The sequence below is a fragment of the Aethalodelphis obliquidens genome, unplaced genomic scaffold (genome assembly GCF_003676395.1).
Source record: "Aethalodelphis obliquidens isolate GAN/ISIS:26980383/991018 unplaced genomic scaffold, ASM367639v1 scaffold15, whole genome shotgun sequence".
Taxonomy (NCBI): domain Eukaryota; kingdom Metazoa; phylum Chordata; class Mammalia; order Artiodactyla; family Delphinidae; genus Aethalodelphis; species Aethalodelphis obliquidens.
Window position 1 is genome coordinate 13821542 of NW_020837959.1, and position 27417 is coordinate 13848958.

Sequence of the window (27417 nt, forward strand, 5' to 3'; positions counted from 1 at the left end):
CACACACACACACACACACACACACACACACACACACACACACACACACACACACAAACACAACCAAACTCTCACCATCACACATTAAAATATAATGGCCATTAGAGGAATGACTTTGTTTTTTACTTCTATATTCTGAACATGGAGAGAGTGTTTTAATTTGCATTTCCCAAAATATTCATGATGAATTTAATGTTTAAAGTAATAAAAGCATTACAGATATACTTAATTGCCTATCCATATCTTTTGCCTGTTTTTATATTGGATTCTTTGGGGCTTTCCTCCCCCATTTACAGATTTTTAAAAACATATTCTGAATACTGGTCTTCTATACTCTACAAACATCTTCTGTGTATTTCTGGTCTCCTGGTAATAAAAAATATATATGTCATATTTCATTTAGTGCAAGTATTAATTGCAGTTGTACTCAAATTTATCCAACTTTTCCTTAATGATTTCCTTCATGATGCCATAAAGACATTTTCTTATATTTTCTTGTGAGAATTAAAGTGCTGTTCTTTGTGTTTTGCTTTTTAATTCATCTGGATATATTTGAATTTGCTGTAAGGTAGAGACATAATTTTAGTTCCATATGGAAATTCATTGGTCTCCACATAATTCATTGGACAGTTAACTCTTTATACTAATCCATCATATGCCAAGTTTTCATAGGCATATATGTTTTTAGACTCTATTCTGTTCCAATAATATATCTAATTCTATACAAATATAGCATTATTTTAATTGTAGTACCTTTAAAATTTAAAGCAATATTGAAAAAGAGGAACGAAGCTGGAGGCATCACACGTCCTGATTTCAAACTATATTAGAAAGCTGTAGTGATTAAGACTGTATGGTATTGGCATAAAACAGATACATAGAGCAATGGAACAGAACAGAGAGCTGAGAAATAAACCTATGCATATATGATCAACTAATATTTAACAAGGGAGCCAAGAATACTCAATGGGGAATAGATAGTCTCTTCAATAAACGGTGTTGGGAAAACTGACAGCCACATAAAAAAATGAAACTGGACCCCTATCATATAGCACTCAAAAAGATTAAGTCAAAATGGGCTCATAACTTAATCATAAAATCTGAAGCCATAAAACACCTAGAGAAAACATAAAGGAAAAGCTTCTTGACGTTGGTCTTGGCAGTGAGTTTTTGGATTTGACCCTAAAAGCAGAGGCAATAGAAGCAAAAATAAACAAGTGGGACTACATCCAACTATAAAAGCCTCTGCATAACTAAGGAAACCATCAACAAAATGAAAAGGCAACTTACCGAATTGGAGGAAATATTTGCAAATCATATATATGATAAGGGGTTAATATCCAAAATACAAGAGGAACTCATACAACTGAAGAGCAAATGAAAAGAAACAGTTCAACTAAAAAATGGGCGAAGGACCTGAATAAACATTTTTCTAAAGAAGACATGCAAATAACCACCAGGTATATGAAAAGGTGCTCAGCATCACTAATTGTCAGGGAAATGCAAATCAAAACCACAGTGAGATGCCACCTCACACCTGTTAGAATAGCTATATGTCAAAAAGACAAGAGTTAACAAGCATTGGTAAGGATGTGGAGAAAGGGAAACCCTAATGCACTGTTGGTGGGAATGTAAAATGGTACAGCCTCTCTGGAAAACAGTATAGAGGTTCCTCAAAAAGTTAAAAATAGAACTAGCATATGATACAGCAATTCCACTGATGGGTGTATATCTCGAGGAAATGGAATCGCCATCTTGAAAAGCTATCTGCACCCCCATACTTGTTGCAGCATTACTTATATAGGAGTAACCTATGTGTCCAGTGATGGATGAATAGATAAATGTCGTGTGTGTGTGTATATATACACACATGCCCAATGAAATATTACTTGGCCTTAAAAAAGAAGGAAATCCTGCCATTTGTAATAACATGGAAGGACTTTGAGGGCATTATGCTAAGTCAGACAGAAAAAGGCAAATATCATATGATTTCATATATGGAATGTGAAAAAAACCAAATGCATAGAAACAGAGAACTGATCGGTGGTTGCTGAAATTGAGGGGTGGGGAGGGTTGATGGGTGAAGGTGGTCAAAAGGTACAAATTTCCAGATATAAGATAAACAAGTTCTGGGGATGTAATGTACAGCATGATGACTATACTTATCAGTACTCTATTGAATATTTGAAAGTTGCTAAGAGAGTAGATCTTAAAGTTCTCATTACAAGAAAAAGAAAACCGTAGCTATGCGAGGTATGGACATGAACTAAATTTACTGTGGTAATCGTTTCATAATACAATTGACCCTGAACGACTTGGAAGTTAAGAGCTCCAACACTCTGCACATTCACAAATCTTTGTATAGCTTCTAGCTGGTCCTCCGTATATACGCCATTCCTCTGTATCCACGGTTCAGCATATGCAGATTCAACCAGCCATGGGTTATGCAATAGTGTAGTGTTTACTATTGAGAAAAATCCATGTGTAAGTGGACCAGTGCAGTTTACGCAGTTCAAACCCATGCTGTTCAAGGGTTTGATTTGAATTGATATCAAATCATTATGTTGCACACCTTAAACTAATACTATGTTATATGTCAATTATCAGAAAAGGAATGGGAGATCAAAGTATATGTTTATCTTTTTAAAAAAAGTCCCCCAAGTGGTTTTAATATGCACCCTGCCCTGGATGGTATAGTCATCTATTGGGAATCAGTGTCCCAAGCTATTATTTGGAGAATGTGACCATTAAATATACTTCTGTGAAAGCATATTCACCAGCTAGCTGGGTACTTTGTAGCATCAAATTATGGCCTTCTACTTAATTAATGACATATTGTACATCCAAAATAGTTATACTGTAAATCTAGTCAGCATGTAATCCTAATAAAAGTAGACTTATTTGTGCTACTTTTTAAAATTAATTAATTTATTATTTTTTTAGTTGCATTGGGTTTTCATTGCTGGTGCGTGGGCTTCTCATTGCGGTAGCTTCTCTTGTTGCGGAGCGCGGCCTCTAGGCGTGCAGGCTTCAGTGGCTGTGGCACGCGGGCTCTAGAGTACAGGCTCAGTAGTTGTGGTGCACGGGCTTTGTTGCTCCGCAGCATGTGGGATCTTCCCAGACCAGGGCTCGAATCCGTGTACCCTGCATTGGCAGGCGGATCCTTAACCACTGCGCCACGAGGGAAGTCCCTGTGCTACCTTCTGAACAGATGCTTTTTTGTGGGGAAAGAAGAAATAGGATAATGAAGAAAGATTTTTTTCACCAGTTGATTTAGCCTATGAGCATTTTTGGTTGGCAAATCCAAAATTATTAAACTACAATTCAAATTTTTTATCAATACCTTTCAAAAGGAGAAAGTAAATATGAAGTTAATAAACATTTATCTTTATTATTGAGGAGCTGGTAACATTCCAGAACTGATAATGGAAATTGGTTATGTGAAATTGCATTTCTTTTATGAACTATAACAAGATATGTGGACTTAGAGGTTCAGTTTGCCTAGCCACCAACTGATTGTCTTTTGAGTGGATAGTCAAAATACATTTTTAAATTGAGCTGGATGAAATTGAAAACTCTTTAAAAGATTTTCAACTTTGTCAGATTACTATAATTATAAACAACCCAGTGTCCTCATGCTATCTTTCATTATAGCATGTGCCTGAGAAATTAGCAAATTAAATTTTAGTGTGGGCAGCAATGTTAAACACTTGTCTGCATATCTGAAACTAATTCTTACATCATCTTATTTAGAAATAGAACAGTCCAGGAATAGTCACTATGGTCGTATACTTATTTTGAAGGCTGAGGGAGAAGTTTGGGGAGGAAAGAAGAGACTAAAAACCGTAGTACACTGTTAAGATTTTCTTTCTGTTTGTCCTCTGCCTCTTCCTCTGTCATGTTTAGAATTGCAAAACTGCCCTCATGCAAACGTTAGTTAAGCAAAGACACATAACATCTTCACAGGAGTTTGCTGAGTGCTAGATTAGATGCGTTTTCTAACCCATGAAAGAATATGCCAAATGGTAATGACTGTAGCACAACTGATAAGAATTTCAGTCTAGAAGCTAGAAAGAACCTTAGACATCTTCTAAAATATTACATATATTCATCCAGGTTGCTTACTTTTTTGAAAAAATGTGATGACTTCTCTTCCTTCACAGAGTAGTCTCTAGAAGTACGTTTTATATTTGCACTTTTGGAAAGGTGAAAGAAAAGGTACCAAATGCTGATCATAAATACTTCAGACAACTCAGGTTTAGGCAAATTGTTACCTCTCACTGCAAGCATAGGTATTAATTTGTGGCATTTGGTATATTTTAATCATTGAGAAACATGAAGAAAGACTTAAATAGGTTGTTCAAGGCACTGAGCATTTTTGTTTCCTTTGCCTCTACTTTCTAGTATGTGCTTTTGGGGACACTCTGGATGTCCTACATGCAGACAACTAGCAAATGAATAGCATTTACTGGTTTAGCAAATCTTGTGTAGTTCCCCCAAAAGAGTACAGTTGTGTTGAAACTCGATTGTATGGGATCCTCTGTTAATTAATTCGTGGGAAAGATGGCAAAGTTACCATGGTATAACAGAAAAAGATCAGATTTTTTTTTCATTGTAAAAAAGTAATTAAAACATCAGAGTCATGACAAAGATTTTAGAAAGTAAAGAAGTGGTAATCAACCAAATTCTAGTTCCTTGATAGACTGTCTAGAGAGAGTATAAATATCCCCCAAATAACAATATTTCACAGTGATTACTTCAATATTAGTCATTTACCCTAATGTCCTAATACACAGTCATTCTGAATTCAAAAGCAGATGTTTGACTAAATATTTTCTCTCTCTCTCTCTTTTTTTTTTTTTTTTTTAAAAATAAATGTGTTTGAACAGAAACCAGCCTCACAGAAGAAAATGTACTTGTCTGGCTATGGTGTGGAGCTAGCGATTAAGAGTACAGAATACAAAGCGTTGGATGATACCCAAGTCAAAAGTAAGTTTATTCTCTGTATTCGAGTAGAATGAAAATTTGGAGGCTTACACACTTCAGTTGAAAAAAGAAAATGACTGTAATCTTACACACATTAATTTGAGGCTGGAGACAGGGTAGACATGTTCCTCCTTAGTCGGAATTTAAACTAAAAGAAATACATTTCATATTATTGTGCTCTCAAAAACTTCAGAAAGTGGAAGTAGCATATTTGCTTTTACTCAATGGCTTCCCAACCATTTTCCGCAACATATAAAAATTGATAATATATGTAGGGTATGTAGAAGCAATAGATGAGGCTGCTTACAGCTAGAGGTGACTGACCCAGGAGCTCAGACTGGCCCATGATGTGCCCAGTCACCCCCTGGGAGCAAGGGTGGGGGGGCTCTGAGGGGATCAGTATCTCAGTAAACCTAAAACTCATTGGTAGCACTGCCTTCCAAGTCTTGGTCTGAAGTGTTTATATGTAATGAAGTGAGGATGATGGTCTTGTGTTTTTGCTTTTGTTTTTGTTTTGAAGTGGGATGGAGAGGGCTGTGAGTTGATGGTTAGATGAAGTAGATTGATTAGATCTGTGATCTACCAGTCCAGTGTCTGTGTTCTGTGTACTGAACGCATGCTCTAGATGAAGGATTCTGGAGACCTAAAAACACTAAAGAACTTTTGAGATTCTTATGGAAATTTTTTGTTACCTGGCTCATTGGAAATGTATTTGTACCTGATTCTTGGTTAAGAGTTTCTAATTCATTCTTTTATATGGTCTCAGATGTTGCTTCTGCTACAATTTTGTTTTTCTATTCAAGATCTGGTCCTGGCAGCCCTACCCTGATCACAGCTTAGCTCTAGCCCTCCTATTGAATGTGCTGCAAATCAACATCTGTATTATTGTGACTGAAAATCCTGCTGGTTAAAGAGTTACTGAAAAAGTATAGTAGAAATAATAATGCCCAGATTTTATATATTTCCATATAGCTTGTATACAGCTCTACAATGCTTTATAATGTAGTATCTTGTTTAACAGTCATGGTAGTAACATAAGGCATTTTCTAGCCATCCTTGGGCTTATAGAATTTTTTTTTAAAGTCATGTGATCACATGTATTTCTATATTACGAATTGCACATTAAATTTTGTCGTACATTTGGAATATATTTTCTCTCCATTCTAGTTTCCACTCCTTTAGTTCACTTCTTTTTTTCCCTCTGTATATGGGTGTCAGGCTTCTAGCTGACCTCTTCAGTACCCCTAGTCCCCTCATCCCCCAAATAGAATATTCCATCTGTTCTCCACAGTGCTTTCTGACTGCACTTCTTATGATGAAAATCTGACTTTATGATTCCACCAATTAAAATCCTGGACTGGTTCCCTGTAACCTCCTCATAAATTCAAGTCCTATATAGCATAACAGAGACAGCTTTTCACATTCTGGCCTCTTACTGCCTAATCACTGTCCCTCAGCCCTCTCATTTGTACACTGTAGTCCTGTAACACTAAACTACTATACAGAATAATTTTCTGTTCCCTGGACGCCTCCATGTGTGGCTCCATGCCCAGCCCTCGTGACCTCTGTAGAGCACCCTCATCCCTTAGCATATGCTATTCCTGCTGCCTGAAGCCTTCCTCCGTTCTCCCACCTCTCTTATTCATCTAAGGCCAATTCATCTTTTAAGGATCATGTGTATCAGTCAGTACCTCTGAGATGGCTGCCCATCTTCCTGCTCTGTCAGAGGAAGGCTTTCCCTTTTCAGTATTCCACATATTTTGTGCTTTCTTTTGGAAAAGTTTTAAACAGTCTGTTAAAATTGTCTGTTTGTCTCCTTTTCCACCAACTGAGGTTTGTGTCTTTTGCGTCTCTCTTCCTGGTGTCTGTCTGGCAGGCGTCGGGCGTCATAGAAGGCAGTCGATAAATATTTGCCTGATGAATGAATGAAAGGGAGGGAAAGGAAGACTGGATCAAAGCACCCGGTGTTTTTAGTTGCAGTCCTAGAGGTCCAGACTCTCAGACGAGTAAGAAGGGAGAAGTGTACTTGCTGAGCTCTGATGGAGTGTAGCCCACACTGCTTACGGTCACAGATTCTTAGAATCCCAGGGTACCCTCATGCATACCACTTACCACACCGTATGCTATAATTATTGGTAAGTAAAGGAGAGGGGAAGAGAAATGAACATAACATATATCCTTATTCTTTGAGGCCATGAGTTTTGGTGTCTTTCTAAAGATTTCTTGATTACGTCTAAAGGTGTCAGAAAAAATGTGAGAACTCCTGTATCTGTTAGGGTTTGGATTCCTTGCTGGCTTAAGAGCTAAGCCCAGGGTTCGTTGCACACTCCTTGGTTTATCGTTCTGGTATAAAATAGAACTTGATGATGAAATGATCTATAGAGCATTTATGATGGTTTTTAAATATTTAATCATCAAGCTTGTTTAAAAAGAGAGCACACTCATGTCTCATTAAGCTGATCCACGAAAGAAAAACAAGGTAAAACAAATGGAATTTGATTTTATGCTGAGTTCTTCTAATTTTTTATTACATATTTTCCAGTCTGAAATATTTTCATTTTGCTTTTGTTTCCAAAATATAGCTGTGACTAATACTACTGTAGAAGATATTACCGAAACAAATGAAGTTCAAGGGTTTCTCTTTGGGAAATTAAAGTAAGTCTGAATTGAAATGAAAGTATTACTATACTCTTAAGTTTGTTTTTAAAGGACTTGATTCCATATTCTGGGTTGGCATATGTCTCACATTTTAAAAATATACATACTATTGTTTTTATTACAAAAGTAACACATGGTTAATGCAGAAAAGCACAAAATTGAAAAATAATCGCTAATTCCACAGGATAATGAGTATGGTTAGAGATATTGGAATTGAAAGTGATCAGAGTTATCTCTGGCTAAAACTAAAACAAAAATTTATGGACTCTTTTACAGATCTAATGGGTTACAAAAATCATAGTTAATATTGGATTTTTAGCATGAAAAAAATTTCATGTCTCGAAGAGAAAATATTTATTTCCCTAAATTTCTGTGCCAGGTATTGCCATATTAAATACCTTTTAACTTCTGGTCTTAATTTCATATACACATATAAGTAACCTTTCAAAAAATTGAAGTTCTGTCCCCCTTCTTTTTTCCTGCATCACTGATTGAGGACAAGGAATAGGATGGTGAGTGCTCTCTGAATGTTCATGGGGGTGGGGATTGTTGTCTTTTTATGTGTCGTTTCTCTTATTTACAAGAAGGGAAAGTTTATGATTCTATTATAAAGACAACATTAATTAAAAATAAAGAACCATTTTTATTAGTATCTTTAGTTCTTATTTAGTATTACAAATATTTATAAAGGACACTTAGGTCCGTTCTCCTGGGGAGTAGATAACTGTACAGAGTGAGGGGAACATTTTTGGACACTATGCTCCTTCATACAGATGACTGAGTTATATTTCTACGGTTTACTGGACAAGTTGTATACTAGTGGCCTTAAAAAGTTAATGCATCTTGTAAAATGGATTTAAGTAAGATTTTTATTTAGTAGATAACATTTTTATTCCATTTCCAGCTGTGTCTTGCATCTTAGAATCCATAGTCCTGTTTTTTTTTTTTTTTTTGTGGTGGGGCAGGTACGCGGGCCTCTCACTGTTGTGGCCTCTCCCGTTGTGGAGCACAGGCTCTGGACACGCAGGCTCAGCGGCCATGGCTCACGGGCCCAGCTGCTCCGCGGCATGTGGGATCTTCCCGGACCGGGGCACGAACCCGTGTCCCCTGCATCAGCAGGCGGACTCTCAACCACTGCACCACCAGGGAAGCCCTGTTTTTTTTTAAACGTAACTATTTATGGGAATAAATTGCACGTCTTTCAGAAAGCCTTTGGAACCCTGGGATATTAGTTTTTTTAGAGAGGAAATACTCAGAGTTAGTTTTTACACAGTTAATTGATTTAGGCAAGAACCTTCTGCTTTGAGGTATTGTATGAATAATGTGTTTTTGCCTGAATTACATAAAAAGTTTTAGCCGTGAAAATTATTGTTAAGCTTATGATTAAACATGAAAAACAATATAACAGCTCTTATAAACTTAGTATTACTCTGTAACTTAAAATATTGAGAAAGGAGTGGTTAATTTAATTCATAGTGAACTTCTTTTCAAAGAAGTTCTTTTGCTTTCTCACTGTAAGAGCAGACTTGATTCATTTTCAAAATGTGGTCCCACATTGTAATAAAATTGCAAGATATGAAATTGTAGTACATTTATTATTGTTAACTATAAGATTAATCTATTTCTGTATATTTATTTTTCATCTCACATTTTAAAATATTTATTTCTCTTTACTGTTGAAAATATGTATTTGTTTATAAATTGTGCTGATAGCTACATAAAGTTTTTTTTATAACAATTCTAATAATATGAAATGGTACTGTGTTTTGATTTCATGAGAGATGGAAGAATAAAGATTATAGTTTTTATTATATGTATAGTAAAATATGCTGCATTATTTGGCACTCTCTAGAAAATACTAGATATGTTTAATTAGGCAGAATTATCTTATTTAAGTTTTTTATAAGTTTCAAAGATGGAACTTTTCAGAAATAGAGTAAACTCTAAAATTGTATAGGAAGCATTAATGTCTTTCCTTATAAAATAGTTTTCATTTCTAATTATAAAAGCAAGACTTGTAATTTATAAAATGTTAAATAAAAAGTGTATAACTAAAAACTAATAATTCTGCCCTCACACTTGGATCCCTTACAGGTAATGTTAACAAATGAGAGTACATCCTTCCAGATTTTGTTTTCTTTTGTTTCGTTTTATACATTGAAAAAAGTAGACATGCATATCTCCCTCATTTTTTTTTAAGTTCTGTGGATATAGCTGCCTCACTATTTATTATTATCTTGATGAACAGTTAGTTTGTGTCTAAATATTTTGAAAAGTTAATTTCAAAAATATACTGCTTGTATAGTGGTAATTTGTAGTAGATGATGATAATTAACATTACTTAATATTCTAATACAGAGAAAGATATTCAGATCTTAGAGATAATCTGACAACATTCCAAAAATACCTGATTGAGAGTAATAACGAAATGATGCCTTTGAAAGTCTGGGAACTACAAGGTATAGTATTTCAGTCCACATTAACATAGCATATTGGTAACTTATCTCTGTTTTGTTAAATAGGCTTTTATATAACATGATATAAATTATTTCATAGGCACTAATAATTATTAATGATGTGACTAATATACATTACTTTTGTGGAAATACAAATTTAATTAAAAGGTTATTCATCAAGCAAACCATATTTTTATGTTTGTGAGATTTAAAATTATATAAAGTACAGTTATTTGATATCATCTAATCATTTTTAAAGTGTACACGAGTTATAGATTCATCTCAGGTATTAAATCACATTTCAGAGAACCTTTAGCATTGATTAGAAATCCTGATTAGTAAGTCAGGAGAAATCAGAACTAAATCTTAGTTTTCTTCTCTTTAAAATTTTGATCTTGGGCTTCCCTGGTGGCACAGTGGTTGAGAGTCTGCCTGCCGATGCAGGGGACGTGGGTTCGTGCCCCGGTCCGGGAAGATCCCACGTGCCGCGGAGCAGCTGGGCCCGTGAGCCATGGCCGCTGAGCCTCCATGTCTGGACCTCAACAGGAGAGGCCGCAACAGTGAGAGGCCCGCGTACCGCAAAAAAAAAAAAAAAAAAAATTTGATCTTAACAGACCATTGCATGTTTCATTGCGAACTTAGAATAGCTCCCACACCGACATCCTATAAGCAGATATTTTGAGACTGAACCAAATTTGGAGAATGAACCAAAATTCCTTTTCAGTTTGTAATTTTCTTTCTTATTATTTGTAATGTTTAGTGGGTCATGGGAATATGTCACTTTTCTGTGGAATCTATAATTTTATCACATCTCTCATCAACTTTTTTTTAATATAATAACTTACTGAAATATACTTGATATGCAGTTCACCCATTTAAAGAGTACAATTCAGTGGGGTTTAGTATATTTTTAGAGCTTTTTAGCTGTCAGTGCAGTCAATTTCAGAGACCCATAATTTAGAAAATTGTAAGTGATAGGGTGCTTCTGAAGGCTGGTAAACAGAGAACATGCAAAGTTAGCTTACTTGTAATTAACCTCACTGATGTCTGTGGAAGGTATATTTGAATGGACTAGAAACAGGAAGTCTAGTTAAGACATCATTGAATTAGTGTAGCGAGAGATAGAACTATGACTGTGGTAAAAGGCATAGAGAGGAAGGCCAGGTTTAGCAAATATTTAGGAGATGAAAAGAGTCAAAGATGAATTTAAAATTTCCAGCTTGGAGCCTGAGTAGAGAGAATATAAAACATGTAAGTGGGTTTGGGGGTTGAATACGGGGCCCAGAAATAATGAGACTGGCGTTAAAAAAAGATAGACTTAACGTGATGGTGACATATCCAGATGAGACCAGGTCCAGTGGTGGGGTGAATATAAAGTCCTTATACTAAAAGGAGAAGATTTAAAAGTTGAAAATATTAGCATAGAGGTTTTTTAAAGGTGGGGGGCGCTAACCGAAAGTGTAGGGTGCCCAAATCAGTGCCCAAGGGAGTGTCCGCATGCTCGTCCGCGTGGGGAAAGTAGACACGGTGGAATGATGAGAGATGGAAGAAAGAGCACATTACAGAAGCCAAGGAAGTAGATTCAGGAGAGGGTAAGTGATCAGGACCTTTTCCTTTGTTGATTGATTTAACAAGTGTTTCTTGAATTTCTACTATGAGTCAGTCATGTCCCCACAGCCATGGTTTTATAATTTTTGGCTGAGACCTGGAGTAGGAAGTATATTTTACATCAAGACCCATACACAAGTGTGTAATGTGTGAATACACAGATATGCTTAAAACTAAAAAGAAAGCTTCAGCATAGATATGTATGTTTACCACATTTTATTAATTCTGTAAGACTTGAAAAAAATGTATGTATTTATTTTTGGCTGTGCTTGGTCTTCGTTGCTGCACGCGGGCTTTCTCTAGTCGTAGTGAGCAGGGACTACTCTTTGCTGCGGTGCGTGGGCTTCTCATTGCGGTGGCTTCTCTTGGCAGAGCACGGGCTTCTAGGGCGCACGGGCTTAGTTGCTCCGCGGCACGTGGGGTCTTCCCGGACCAGGGCTCGAACCCTTGTCTCCCGAATTGGCAGGTGGATTCTTAACCACTGCATCACTAGGGAAGCCCAAGACTTTCTTTTACTCTACCCTATTTCATTTGAGAAAAAAAACCCTTCACATTATCCACTAATGTGATTTCACTACTAACTAATGGGTTCCAACTGACACTTTGAAAAAGTGCTGTATTCTGAAGATAAAATAAGAGTCAAAGCAGACACCGCGTTTATTCAAAGGATCTTGGACAAACATAAACAACTTTAAAAACCAATGTAAAAATCAGCATTGTAATTGCTGCAAAGTAAAGGGACGTAAGATGAAGAAGGGCATATACCAGGAAGATCTGACTGGTGGGATGGGGGCAGGGAAGGGGTAACAGAAATGGGAGGGCTCCTCAAGAAGTGGTGATTGAATTGAGATCTGAGGAAGGGCTAGAATAAATTTGAGGGTGGGTTATTTAGGGAGAAGATCAAAGACCCTTTCAAGGGGCTGCAAATGGAGTGTGAGGGAGAGAAGACATCAGGAACAACTGCTGGATTCATGGTTTACCCAGCTGGATGGACAGTGGTGGATTTTCTGGAAAGAGAAGACTAAAGAGGACCAAATTTGGGCAAAGATGGGTGGGAATATCACAAATTTGGTATTGAACGTGCTGCTTTTGAAGTATCCAAGTGATGAAACCAGGAAAACAGTTAAATATGGGAATCTGGATTTCAGAGGCAAAGTGAAGGACTTAAATAATTTATGAGTCATCTAGGTAGGGAATAGTTTAGAAAAAAGCAAAAGATGTTAATAGACTATGCTAATATTATATTCATTTACTTGTCATTTACAGTTTCTCTGATTTCATGAGTGAATTTTCAGGGGCTTTTGAACAGCATATGTGAAGCAAAATTCCATTCATGTTGTAAAAAGTTTTAAAAGACCAGTTATGCTATCAGACCTGAGCAAAATATAGCTGTCCATGGTCGTGATGATGCTGGTGATTGGCGGTGATAAAAATATTAGCTAATACTATTTGTCGGGCACAGTATTAGGCTCTTTATATGCATCATCGTAGTTAATTTTTTTAAAAAAACTCATGGGGTATTGATAGATATCCTGCTTTTACAGATGAGGAAACTGAGAAACATACACACAAAATAATTAGTCCGAGGTCACCAGTCTCATAAAGCACAAATCAGCGATACCTAAAGTCAGCAGGTCTCTCTCATTTTAGAGCCTAAATTCTTTCTTTCCCTCTGTGTTGTACTGTTTTTAAGTATAACATCATGCAGCCAAATGCTCTCAGGCAAGGTCTTTCATCATATGCTATCCTCAAAAGAAATACTCTTTCGAAATGCAAATCAAAACTACAGTGAGGTACCACCTCACACTGGTCAGAATGGCCATCATTAAAAAGTCTAAAAGTAACAAATGCTGGAGAGGGTGTGGAGAAAAGGGGAACCCTCCTACACGGTTAGTGGGAGTGTAAGTTGGTGCAGACACTATGGAAAACAGTACGGAGGTTCCAGAAACCTAAAAGTAGAATTGCCCTATGATCCAGCAATCCCACTCCTGGGCATATACCTGGACAAGACTGTAATTCGAAAAGATGTATGCACCCCGGTGTTCATAGCAGCACTATTCACAATAGCCAAAACGTGGAAACAACCTAAATGTCCATTGACAGATGAATGGATAAAGAAGATGCAGTACAGGTATACAATGGGATACTACTCAGCCATAAAAAAGAATGAAATAATGCCATTTGCAGCAACATGGATGCAACTGGAGATTATCATACTAAGTTAAGTCAGAAGGAGAAAGACAAATACCAAATGATATCCCTTGTATGTGGAATCTAAAGTATGGCACAAATGAACTTATCTGCAAAGTAGAAGCAGACTCACAGACAGAGATCAGACTTGTGGTTGCCAAGGGTGGGGGAAGAGAGATGGAATGGGAGTTTGGGGTTGGTGGGTGCAAACTATTACATTTAGAATGGATAAGCAACAAGGTCCTACTGTATAGCACAGGGAACTATATTCACTATCTTGTGATAAACCGTAATGGAAAAGAATACCAAAAAAAGGAGGTACCTATGTGGATACCTGAGTCACTTTGCTGTACAGCAGAGATGGGCACAACATTGTAAATCAACTCTACTTCAATTTAAAAAGATACATAAACAAAACAAAACAAGAAATCCTCTTTTATAAGTTGTTATATCAATCATATAAGTAATGACTAAGTTTTCTCATCTAAAAAAGCATAAATATATACACACCAGTTAAAAATTATGTTACTTAAAATTGCCTTTAATAGCAATAGAATAAGAAGACACATAAAGGATCTTATTTGTAAGTTTACTGTTCATTCACCCATTCATTCATCAATATTGAGCACCTACTTATGTATCGGGTACTTTTTTTGAGGTTAGAACATTTAAGTTCTACTCTTTTAATACATTTCAATTATATGATACAATGTTATCAACTATAGTCACCATATTACACATTAAATCCTCCGATTTTATTCAGTCTTAGAGCTGAAAGTTTGTACCCTTTTCCTAGCCTTTCCCCGTCTCTCCCACCCTCAGCCTCTGGCAGCTACTTTTCTACTCTCTGTTTCTATGAGTTTGACGTTTTTTAGATTCCATGTATAAGTGATGCTGTGCAGTGTTTTTTTTTCTTGTCTGGCTTATTTTACTTAGCATAATGCCCGCACAGTCCATCCACATTGTTGCAAATGGCAGGATTTCCTTCTTTTTTAAGGCTGAATAATATTCCATTGTGTTTATATACACCACAGTTTCTTTATCCATTCATTTGTCCACAGAGATTTAGGTGGTTTACATATCTTGGCTATTGTGACTAATGCTTCAATGAACATGAGAGTGCAGGTATCTCTCAAGATATTGATTTCATTTCCTTTGGATATATACCCAGAAGTGGGATTGCTGGATCATATGGTAGTTCTGTTTAATTTCTTGAGGAATCTCTGTAATGTTTTCAATAGTGGCTGTAGCAGTTTACACGAGTTACTTGTATATTTTGAATAGTAACCCCTTATCAGATATAATGATGTGCAGATATTTTCCCCCATTACATAGGCTGCCTTTTCATTTTGCTGATGATTTCCTTGCTGTGCAGAAACTTTTTAGTATGATATAGTCCCACTTGTTTATTTTTCCTTTTGTTGTCTTTGTTTTTGATGTCAAATCCAAAAATTCACTGCCAAGACCAGTGCTAAGGAACTTACCCCCCTGTGTTTTCTTCTAGGAGTTTTATGGTTTCAGGTCATAAGTTCAAGTCTTTAAAGTATTTTGAGTTGATTTTTGTATAGAGTGTAAAATAGGGGTCCAGTTTTATTCTTTTGCATGTGGACATCCAGTTTTTCCAGCACCACTTATTGAATAGAAAGTTCTACTTTTTCTTGTCAGGAAGTGATCCTATGGCAGAAGGATCCTGGCAAGATAAGGACTGAAAAGAGTCCATTGTGTTCGCAATTAGATTTTAGTGAGCACTGATAGCTCCACTAGTGCTGGGGAGTGGAAACATTCTTAGGTAGTTAAGGAAATTCTATTTAGAGTTATTCAGCTAGTAAGTGATGTAGAGCTGGAGTTTGAACCTTGGTCTACTAGACTTTACCAGTCCATGGGAGGCTGCCCTGGGAACATCTTTTCTAGGCTTTGACTCCAACTGGATTCGCCACTGTACACTGAAAAGGTAGAAACAAAACTAGTCTCGCTGTGATAAACTGGTCGTTTTACTAGTATTTGACAAGCTAGGATTCCAATTCTGGTGAGGTGTTAAAGAGAAACAAAATGCTTCACTATTAGGTAGTGAAAGAATTCAGTTTTAAAATCATTTCTGACTCTTGACAAAGTAATGAGACGCAGATTACTGCTTCTATCATACTCGAGACTGATTACAGAAAGCCACACGCACTTTTCTTTCCAGAGAACTATCATTTCAGGTAAAATCATACCAAGTTTAGGATTTTATTTTTATTGTTGTATAAAGGTAAAAAAATGTTGAAAAAGAAAGTGAATGTTTCATATTTACTGAGTTAATGAACACATTAGGTCTTAAAGTTCTTTTCAGAATTGGCTCTTCAGAGCTCTTTGTTCCTTCCTCTTATGTTTTTTTTGGTCAAAGCTTTTTGTTGCCAGTTTCACTTAACCTAAGAAAAGAAAGCTTTGCGTCAGCATTTCTTTTCGTATCTCTTTTTTCATATCTCTTTCCACTGTAATTTGTGGAAAACAAAAAATAGGTATTAAATGACAATTACTCATTCATAAAAATGTAAAACTTACCTTATTGGATGTAAGTGATAGCTTTCCATTTCATTTAAAACTTTTGAATAATGCTAAATTTGAATGTTTGTTAATGTGTCTGTAATGAATATATGGCAAGAAAGGTTATTTAAATTACATGGAAATGTCTGTTAAGGTCTAACATTATGCTAGATTCCTTAATGATATTCTTTTCCTTCCAGATCTTAGTTTTCAAGCAGCTTCTCAAATAATGTCCACTCCAGTTTATGATGCCATAAAATTAATGAAGGACATTTCGCAGAACTTCCCCATAAAAGCCAGGTATATTAAAGTTTATTGATTTGATTATAGTCAGAACTATTTCCGTTAAATAAATTTTATGAAAATAGCTGATTTCATTTAACATAATGATATCAGTTAATTCTGTTATATATAGTGTTTATGAGATCAGGGTCTCTTTTCATTATGTATATTGGGTTTTTTTTTTAACTAGAGCAAAATATTGGCTTGTGCATGCATATGTATACATACTACAAAATAGAACTCTTGAATTAGAGGCAAATGGAAAGGAAAAAATAATGTATTTAAAAAACTATTTAAACGTAAACAGTGAGAGATGGTAATCCAAGAAAAAACTGATTTAAGCAGTATATAATAAGGGGACATTTTTCTCTTTACCCTACAGAGGATGATGAAAAGTATTGCTCTAAGTAGACCTATGCCCAATGTACGGCCAAATCATGTTCTTGCCCTTTCAGATTCCAAACAATTAGTAATGTCTTAATTGTATAGAATATTTTGTGGAATACTTTTTTGCCAATAAGATATCTAATTGAACTGCTTTCGGAAATATTAATATTACATTAAACGCATCTTCCAGTTCAATAGATAATACATTTCCATATCTAGAAGTAACCAGTAGATACAATTCTGGTTACCATGTTTTATAAGGATTTACAAAATAACAAGACTTTGATGCATTTGTAGGAATAATAGTATAAAATTATAAGCAACCAGTAAAACCTAAGCTAAGTTAGCTTATATTGAAGATATACAACATGTGACAGGTGCAGCAATAGCGTTTCACTGGGAGGAATTGGAGAGCATCCTTGTGCCCTCAGCATCCCTTCTTAAGCAGTGGATAATCACTACACCTCTGTTTGTTTCAGACACTTTGGTACATTTATCCACAGCACAAATTACTGAATCCTGAATCTAGACGGTCAATACCTTTGTAAGATAAATAAGTAGTACATGTTTGGCCACAGGATACCAAGAACCTTTTCATGATACCCTGAAAATAGAGAGGTTTGTCACCTTATTTACAGATTAAAAATGAATATATTGACATGACTCTCAGTTTTAGTTTAAGCAAAATCAAGAATTTGAGAAGTCAGTATATGGATATGAAATATGTATGTGTGTATAAACATAGATGTTTAGCCACACTGCTGTTAACTAACAATAGCTTTTGAAATTACTCGATCAAATAAAGTGAAATAATTTTAGTTTTAGGAAGATAGTCGATTAGCTGTTTTGACGGTAAGTCATTATAATTATTCAGGGATTTTGTGGCTAAACTCTGCTCTTAATTTGTGGTCAGTCATTAAAAAAAAATTTACCAACTCTGCTAACACTGCTTAATGGCTGAACTGTAGGCTTAAGCATATCTCTACAGTTACTCTGATAAGTCATTACTCCATGAACTTGTGGATGCTTCCTGAATCTTGGGATGAAGCGAGTTGAATTGGTTTCCTCCAGACTCCATCTATGGTGCAACCATAATTGATACCCAAGGCTAAAAATCTCACCTCCATGTATGTTCAGACTTAATAAATGGTTTTTATTTTTCATCAAAAAAAAAAATAAAGTCACTCTGTAGACAGCCAGTAAATGTTCATTGAAATGAAATACTTGATAAATGAATGAAAAATTTGCATTATCAGATTTTCAGTTGCAATTAATCTCAAATGCTGCCAGATTTTAAGAGGTAATACACACTTATCGTGGGTTGTTCTAAGATACACCCTTCGCTTGAGTTTTACTTAATGCCAGACTTTGCATTAACAATCTTTTAATTTTTAGATCATTTTCTTCTATGTATAAAATTGACAGATAAATAGCTAATTAAGCATTCTTAGTAGTTACTAGGTCAAATAAATATAATTAATAGACTTATTTAAAAGACAGTTTGCTCTGTTTTTAAATTATAAGGGAGTTCTAAGCTTCCTTATAGAGTGAATATATGAAGTCAACATTATCAGTATTTTAGAACTTACATACTGTGGTAAAGATTTCAGGTTAACCAAAATTCTTTATACACATATTCCAAACATTGCCTATTTGCAGCGATACATATAATGACATTGGTAATTTCATATAGAATTTCTCCTTATGGGCAAAACAACACAAAACAGCATTTTCAGTCAAGTATTCTTTAAAAATGCGACAGCATGTAATGTGTACAGTTTGTGCATATGAACTTTTGACAGTCTCTATTCCACCTGAATCAAATACCCTTGTCAAATGAAAGCCGTAGTACCACCTGTCAAATAGGCTATGTGGAAATGTACACTTCTCAGTCATGATGCCTTTAGAGTTTTTAGTTTCTCGTACAAAGTATTATATTGCATTGAATCATAGATTAGTCCAAACATTTAAGGAAGAATGAATTGTATCTGTATTTATGTTCCCAGATCTCTGACCAGAATTGCTGTAAATCAACGTATGAGGGAGGAAATACAGGAAAATCAAAAGGTTTGTTTGAATTCCTTTTTTAAAAAATTTACTACACTAATAACACTATATTTTAGACTTTGGATCTTCAATTTTCACACAAAAAAGGAAATGTTAACTTGTACTTTCTGATTATTAAAACAGTTCAGGTTTTTCCATTTTTATATTGTCTACTTTATATAGCATACAGTTTGTGATCCTAGCCAATCTTTCCTGACATAGATCCTACTTACTTTCTCATTAACCTTATATACTCCAAATTTTCTGCCCACGCTGTATGCTTTTCTTCACAAAATAGAGAATAAAGGCTATGAGATAATTCTTCTGTTTCTCATTAGTTTTGCTTAAAAGCTTGTGAGGACCAAGCCAAGTTTAGACCACTGAAACATTACTAGAGTCCTATAACATATAGTACACGTTGATCACTAGTTTGATAAGATTCTGCTAAATGGTCTCCTAAATTACCTTAAGACCCCAAATGATTCTAACTGTGTTAATACTTAGGAAGTGCTTGAGAACACTTCCTGGCTTTACTACATAGGACTGGTTTGGCTTTAAGTAATATTAATCCCAGGCACACAGAGCCTTAAACAGTAGGAGTTCATTTTTCTCACATAAAAAGAAGTCCCTTCCCTGGTGGCACAATGGTTAAGTATCCGCCTGCTGGACAGGAATAAAGATGCAGACATAGAGAATGGACTTGAGGACACAGGGAGGGGCAAGGGTAAGCTGGGACGAAGTGAGAGAGTGGCATGGACATATATACACTACCAAATGTCAAATAGATAGCTAGTGGGAAGCAGCCGCATAGCACAGGGAGATCAGCTCGGTGCTTTGTGTCCACCTTGAGGGGTGGGTTAGGGAGGGTGGGAGGGAGACGCAAGAGGGAGGAGAAATGGGGATAAATTTATATGTATAGCTGATTCACTTTGTTATACAGCAGAAAGTAACACACCATTGAAAAGCAATTATACTCCAATAAAGATGTTTAAAAAAAAAAAAATCCGCCTGCCTGTGCAGGGGACACGGGTTCAAGGCCTGGTCCAGGAAGATCCCACATGCCGTGGAGCAGCTAAGTCCATGCACCCCAACTAGTGAAGCCCGCACACCCTAGAGCCCATGCGCCGCAACAAGAGAAGCCACCGCAATGAGAAGCTGGCTCACCACAACTAGAGAAAGCCTGTGCACAGCAACGAAGACCCAACGCAGCCAAAAATAAATAAAATTTTAAATATTAAAAAAAACAGAAGTCTCAAAGTAGGTTTCCACAGACATGGTTTTTTCTTTTATGGTTGCAGAATGGCTGCCACAGCTCCAGACTACTTGTCTGGATTCAAATCAGAAAGAGGCAGGAAGATCAAACCACATTCATCCTGACTGAAGCCTTTCTGGAACACTTCAGCCATCTTTGACTTCTGTCTCATTGGCCAAAATTTTGTAATGTGGATATTCTTAGCCACAAGGGAGACTAGAAAAGTTAGTGTTTACTTTTCTAGTGACTGAGGGGAGCAGAGGCAAAATGGCTTAGAGATAGTGCCAGGTTAGCCCATCAACAGTGCCTGTTACACTGAGACAGTAAGCTCTCAGTGAACATCAGCTGTTTTGATGATGACAGACAACTACAATGATGATAATGAAGTAGATGCACAGTTCATGGGAGACTGAGTGATAGAAGCCACAGCACATCATCCCTACCTGGGATGTTCTTTGCCTCATTGACCACCTAACAAATTCTTGCTTATCCTTCAAAACTGAGCACTACTTCTTTCAGTAATTTTCCTAATTGCTCTTTACCATTCTTCAAGCAGAATGTATTGTTTTCTTATAAGAATTTTTGTATTTGTTTGTTTGAATAATGCCACTTGCACTAAGAAATGAAGAGAGGTTGGGAAAGAAAAAGGAGGGAAAATAAAGGAATGCCAAAGTATCAGTGGCATCACATAATCCAGTTTATTTTTTGCTCCGTTAATAGTCCAAAGGGGATGTTCCTGGTCATCAAAGCTTTGCTCTATGTGATGATTTTGATTCCAGAGGCTGAAGAATTTTATGAGGTTTAAGAGATATTGTGGGAATAAAAGAGATAATTGGAAGGACCAAATGGGATAGCTCCAAAGGTGAACCATTGTGATGACGTAATCACAGGATGACAGTCAAAGCTAGCTGCTGAAGTAGAGTGGGAATGAAAGTTAGTGGAAATGAGTAAATCAGGAAACTCTGAACCTAGGGGTTTGAATGAGCATAGTACCTGGCACAGAGCATTCCATCAGAAATATTTGTTGAATTGAAAACTTTTAATATTTAAATGTTACCTATAATACATTCTATATTTAGCAATGTGTAGTTTTTAAGATGTTCTGTATATTGTAGCAGTTGTTAATATCCTAATGTATAAACTGAGATCCAGTGATTTCTTCTGGGTCACAGAATTGGTACTGATGGAACCAGAATTTGTGCCCTGGTTTACAGCTCATTTCAGAACAATTTAATAAGAATTGTGAGTTTTTCTATTGCCAGTCACCTTGCTAGGTGATTGGAAAGATATTTGATGAAATTAAGAAATTTGATCTAGTCTTCTAAAAAAAATTCTTCAGTGACTCCTATTTCTAAGAGAACAGCATACAAAGGGCTAGACAGATGTGTTTAAATAAAACCAGGTGAGAGGGGGGAGTCTGGTGTAGACTGTCAGCTCGCCAACAAAAAGCCACCAGGGAAACTTGTTACTCAGGCAAAGCTGAGTTTAATAAACTTGCTGCAATGAGGGAGAGCAACACCTTGATAGACTCTTGTTAAGTGTCTCAAAAGGAGGACATTAGGGTAGAGTAATTAGAGGATTGGAGAGGGTCTCTGTTTAGGTGGTTTAAGTTGGGTCTTTCAAGGTGGGGAATTGTTTGGGATTGGGTAGACTTTGTAACACAATAGTTTACATTGTGTTGGTGAACATTAAAGTGATGGATTTGGTGAGCAACAACAAGGGAATGTGAAACTAGAACTTGAAGGACTTCGCAAAGATGTAGAAAGTAAAGATAAAACCATTTCTGAAATAAAAACTAAAGTTATAAAGTGGCACAAAGGAGAACTGACCTTACAGAAAACACAGCAGAAGACATAGTAGATAGAAATAATAAATGCAGAGATAATTTTTAAAAAAAGAAATAGAAAGGACTCAGGAGAAGATGATAAAGTAAAGCCAGGTAAAGGAAATCCAATATACCTAGACTAGAGTCCGTGAAATAGAAGAATAAAACAAATGGACAGAACGAATACCTAAAACCACAATCAGAAAATTTTCTGAAATAAAAGAAGTTCCAAATCCACAAATAAAAAGGGTGCACTGTGCAACTTGGGAAAATTGACCAAGAGTGGTCAAATATAAGCTATTGAACTTTATAGGGAACAAAGGAAATTACTTATGCATTTAATAAGAAAGGTGATAAGGAAAGAAAATCACATTGGCATCAGACTTCTCAAAAACAAATTCAACACCAAGAAACAGTGAAGCTCCATCTACAAGACATTCAAGGAAAGAAAAACTGTCCTTCAAGAAGATATGTATATACAGGCTACAAAAATGCTGAACATGCAAAAATTCAGGGAATATTGCTCCCAAGAACACTTTCTGCGGAATTTCTCCGACCGAGAACTGATGGAAGATTCTTGGGCAGAGCAACTGCCTGTTGGGCATTGAATATGTTTATGTGTAGAACTAAAAGTAAAAAGTGAGGGACAGGGTGATAGTATAGTATGTAAACAGTACCTACTCTGACAAAGATAAAATATTGCAACTAATAAATATGGCAGGGGATAGAAAATAAAATGAACTTGTTGATTGCCTTAACTATAATACTCAGGAATCAAAGATATAATTAAAGCTGAAAAGTCAAGCAGTGGAAGCCTGAACTTATTTGAAAGTATATAGTTAACCAGTAATGAATATAAAACTATTGAATAAAATTGGGCTGTGCAAGAGGAAAGGCAGCAGAAAGAGGTTAAAGGCTAATTTTATTATTTTTTGTAACAGAAATCATTAGTTGTTGGTTAAAGAAAGAGATGACTGAGGGTATTAAATGAACATACTTTTTTTTTTTTTGCGGTACGCGGGCCTCTCACTGTTGTGGCCTCTCCCGTTGCGGAGCACAGGCTCCGGATGCGCAGGTTCAGCGGCCATGGCTCGTGGGCCCAGCCGCTCCGCGGCATGTGGGATCTTCCCGGACCAGGGCACGAACCCGTGTCCCCTGCATTGGCAGGAGGACTCTCAACCACTGCACCACCAGGGAAGCCCAACATATATGTTTAATAGTAACTAGAGTAACAAAAGTCTAAATCTTCCAAACTGTGAAAAGAACTGAATGCACAAGAAAAGAAAGAGACATTTAAAAAATACATCTAGAAAGAGTAAATACAGCATGAAAGAATGACATTTGAGGCTAACCAGGTCTATGATATCAATAAATGTAAATAAGCTTAACTAACATATTAGCAAAAATGTTCAGTTTGTTTCATTAGGCATGTACAATGTATGTAAAATAAAAACTCTTAAAGTAATTTAGAAATGTCAAAAATTAAAGGACATGCCAAGGTATACCAAGTGAATACTGTCTGTTAAGGGTAGTGACCTTAAAATGCCATGAAGCCAAATTCAGTTCTGAAAATATTAATGAGCAAAAAATGGCCGTTTATAATACTTAGGGCTATAATTCACAAGGCTACAATAGCAGTTTAAAATATTTTTACATCAAAACACTGCAGCAACATTCCTGAAACAGACTACAGGAGATGGAAGGAGAAATATAATTTACCTCTCTCAGACTAGTGAAATGGTAAGTAAAGATATAGAAGACCAAATGACATTATGATTGTATAGATAATAGGTCTTCTAGTTATATAACAAATTTTGTATCCTGATAATAGAAAAAATATGCCTTTCTTCAAGTTTTTATGAAGTAGTAATGGCAAAAAATCCAGAAAGTGGGTAAAATAGAAAAAAAATTCTCAATATCAATGCAAACTAGAAATCAATAACAACATCAGAAAAAAAGGGTTTATTCACTTGGAAGTTAAAAACTACTTACTCTTAAGTAGAAGGGAAAATAAAATACACATCAAGGGACTCCCTTGGTGGTGCAGTGGTAAAAAATCCACCTGCCAATGCATGGGACCAGGTTCGATCCCTGGTCGGGGAACTAAGATCCCACATGCAGTGGGGCAACTAAGGCCGTGTGCTACAACCACTGAGCTCATGCATCTCAACGAGAGGCCCCGCGTTCCACAACTACAGAGCCCACGCGCTCTGAAGCCTGTGTGCCACAACTAGAGAGAGAAAACCCACACACTGCAACTGGAGAGAAACCCGAGGAGACCTTGCACCGTAACGAAAAAGATCCCACGTGCCTCAACAAAGATCCCATGTGCCACAACTAAGACCCGATTCAGCCAAAAAAATAAATAAGGAAAATAAATAAAATAAACATTAAAAAAATACACATCAAAATTGCAGTAGTTCTTGATAACAACATTTGAAAACATAAGATATTACAATCTTTGGGACCCAAATAAAGTTCAGAGAAAAGCCTTGAAGTCTTACATCAATAAAACAAAAAAAAAAGTAAATGAATTAAATATCAGACTTAAAATGTTAAGAACAGTAAAGAAAAGCAAAAGCAGAAGAAATTAATACAGGTAAAAATTAATGAGTTAAAAGGTAAAAATAGTAAAACTAATGAAACGATAATATATCATAATCGAATGGAGCTTGAGGGATGCAAGAATCGTCAATAGATTAGGAAATCTATTTCTATACTATCATTAGATCTAAGTGGTAAAATTGTATGATTATCTTTGTACATGCCGAAAAAGCATTTTATAAAATTCAAGACCTATTCCTGAATATAAAAAAACACTTTATAAGGAAATTGATTATACTTCCTTAACATGATTAAAAGTGTGCATGTGCATATGTATTTGTGTTTATCTCAGCTTAAAAGTCAGCATCTTACTAACAGAAAATTACTAGAGGTATATTTACCAAAATCAGGAACAAGACAATGAAGCACATTATCATCACTGTAATTATTATTGTATTAGTTATTAGCCCACATCATTAGTCAAGAGAAGGATATTGGAAGTATAAAAATTGGGGGAAGGTGAGGAATATATAAGAGAATCAACTAAAAACAAAAATTAGATGTAGAAAGGTGTGTTGGTCTGCTTGAGCCGCCATAACAAAGTACCACAGACTGGGTGGCCTACACCACAAAAATTTATTTTCTCTCAGTTCTGGAGGCTGGAAGTCCCAGGTCAGAGTTTCAGCAAATTCTGTATTTGATATGGACTCTTCCTGGCTTGTCAACAGCTGCCTTTTTGCTGTGTCTTCACATGGCCTTTCCTCTGTGTGCACACCCGTGTGCTACCCTTGTGACCTCTTTTAACCTTAATTACCTCCTTAAGCCCCATCTCCAAATACAGTCTCATGGGGGTTTAGGGCTTCAACATATGGATTTGGGGTGGGGCAACACAATTCAGTCCACAGCAAAAGATAATAGAAGGCACAATTAAAATATACAAATCAATAGGCCCCTAATGAAACTTCAAAGCTTTTGCACAGCAAAGGAGACCATAAACAAGAGGAAAAGACAGCCCTCAGAATGCGAGAAAATATTTGCAAATGAAGCAACCGACAAAGGATTACTCTCCAAAATTTACAAGCAGCTCATGCAACTCAATATCAAAAAAACAAACAACCCAGTCCAAAAATGGGCAGGAGACCTAAATCGACATTTCTCCAAAGAAGATATACAGATTGCCAACAAACACACGAAAGAATGCGCAACATCATTAATCATTAGAGAAATGCAAATCAAAACTACAGGGGGATATCATCTCACACCAGTCAGAATGGCCATCATCAAAAAATCTACAAACAATAAATGCTGGAGAGGATGTGGAGAAAAGGAGACCCTCTTGCACTGTTGGTGGGAATGTAAATGGATACAGCCACTGTGGAGAACAGTATGGAGGTTCCTTAAAAAACTAAAAATAGAACTACCATATGACCCAGCAGTCCTACTACTGGGCATATACCCTGAGAAAACCATAATTCATAAAGAGTCATGTACCCCAATGTTCATTGCAGCTCTATTTACAATAGCCAGGACATGGAAGCAACCTAAGTGTCCATCGACAGATGAATGGATAAAGATGATGTGGCACATATATACAATGGAATATTACTCAGCCATAAAAAGAAACAAAATTGAGTTATTTGTAGTGAAGTGGATGGACCTAGAGTCTGTCATACAGAGTGAAGTCAGAAAGAGAAAAATAACATATGGTAACACATATATGTGGAATCTAAAAAAAAAAAAAAAGGTTCTGATGAACCTAGGGGCAGGACAGGAATAAAGACACAGACGTAGAGAATGGACTTGAGGACACAGGGAGGGGGAAGGGTAAGCTGGGACAAAGTGAGAGAGTGGCATGGACATGTATATACTACCAAATGTAAAACCGATAGGTAGTGGGAAGCAGCCGCATAGCACAGGGAGATCAGCTCGGTGCTTTGTGACCACCTAGAGGGGTGGGATAGGGAGGGTGGGAGGGAGGGAGACGTAAGAGGGAAGAGATATGGGGATAAATGTATATGTATAGCTGATTCACTTTGTTACAAAGCAGAAACTAACACACCATTGTAGAGCAATTATACTCCAAGAAAGATGTTAAAAAAAAAAAAAGACAGAAAGATAATTTTTGTAAAGAAAAAACTCTTTGTAACATGAATAAAAGCTAATCAGTTCTATGCATCCAAAAAAAAGAAAAAAAGAATAGTACCTATTTCACTGGATTATTAGGAGGATTAAATGAGAATATAAAGTGACTTAGCACAATTTCCGCCTCAGTAACTGTGGCCCTCTGCTAAGTGTTCACATATTTATATGTAGATATACATAAACCCACATTTTTATATATATACACACACACATAGGGAACAATACGTCATACATAAATATCTAGGTATATTTACATATGTAAGGCAGTTGGAGTATGTCAGAAAGAGGGAGAGGATATCATAATCTACTAGACTGATATTAATGACTTTAAAGGAAAATAATTCTCAATATTTTAAACTATGTCTATCATCTTGTTAAATTATTACTTTACTTGGAGTTATCATCAATTTATGGTAATAATAAGGTTTTACACTTACATTTTGAAAGACTGTTATATAAACAAAATAGTATTAAGTTCTTTTATAATGTTATTTCTGTAGTTCCAATTTTCACAGCAG

At 36.1% G+C, this 27417-nt stretch overlaps 1 protein-coding gene across 2 annotated transcripts in view; it reads left to right on the forward strand.

Moving 5' to 3' along the window:
- UGGT2 (UDP-glucose glycoprotein glucosyltransferase 2) overlaps positions 1–27417 on the forward strand; it is a 164129-nt gene that overhangs the window by 20734 nt on the left and 115978 nt on the right. For both annotated transcript variants that reach the window (XM_027115971.1, XM_027115972.1), the window contains exons 6-10: positions 4890–4989; positions 7569–7641; positions 10003–10103; positions 16622–16721; positions 19097–19157. In XM_027115971.1, the coding sequence (XP_026971772.1) occupies positions 4890–4989; positions 7569–7641; positions 10003–10103; positions 16622–16721; positions 19097–19157 (435 nt within the window). The remainder of the gene's footprint in view (positions 1–4889; positions 4990–7568; positions 7642–10002; positions 10104–16621; positions 16722–19096; positions 19158–27417) is intronic.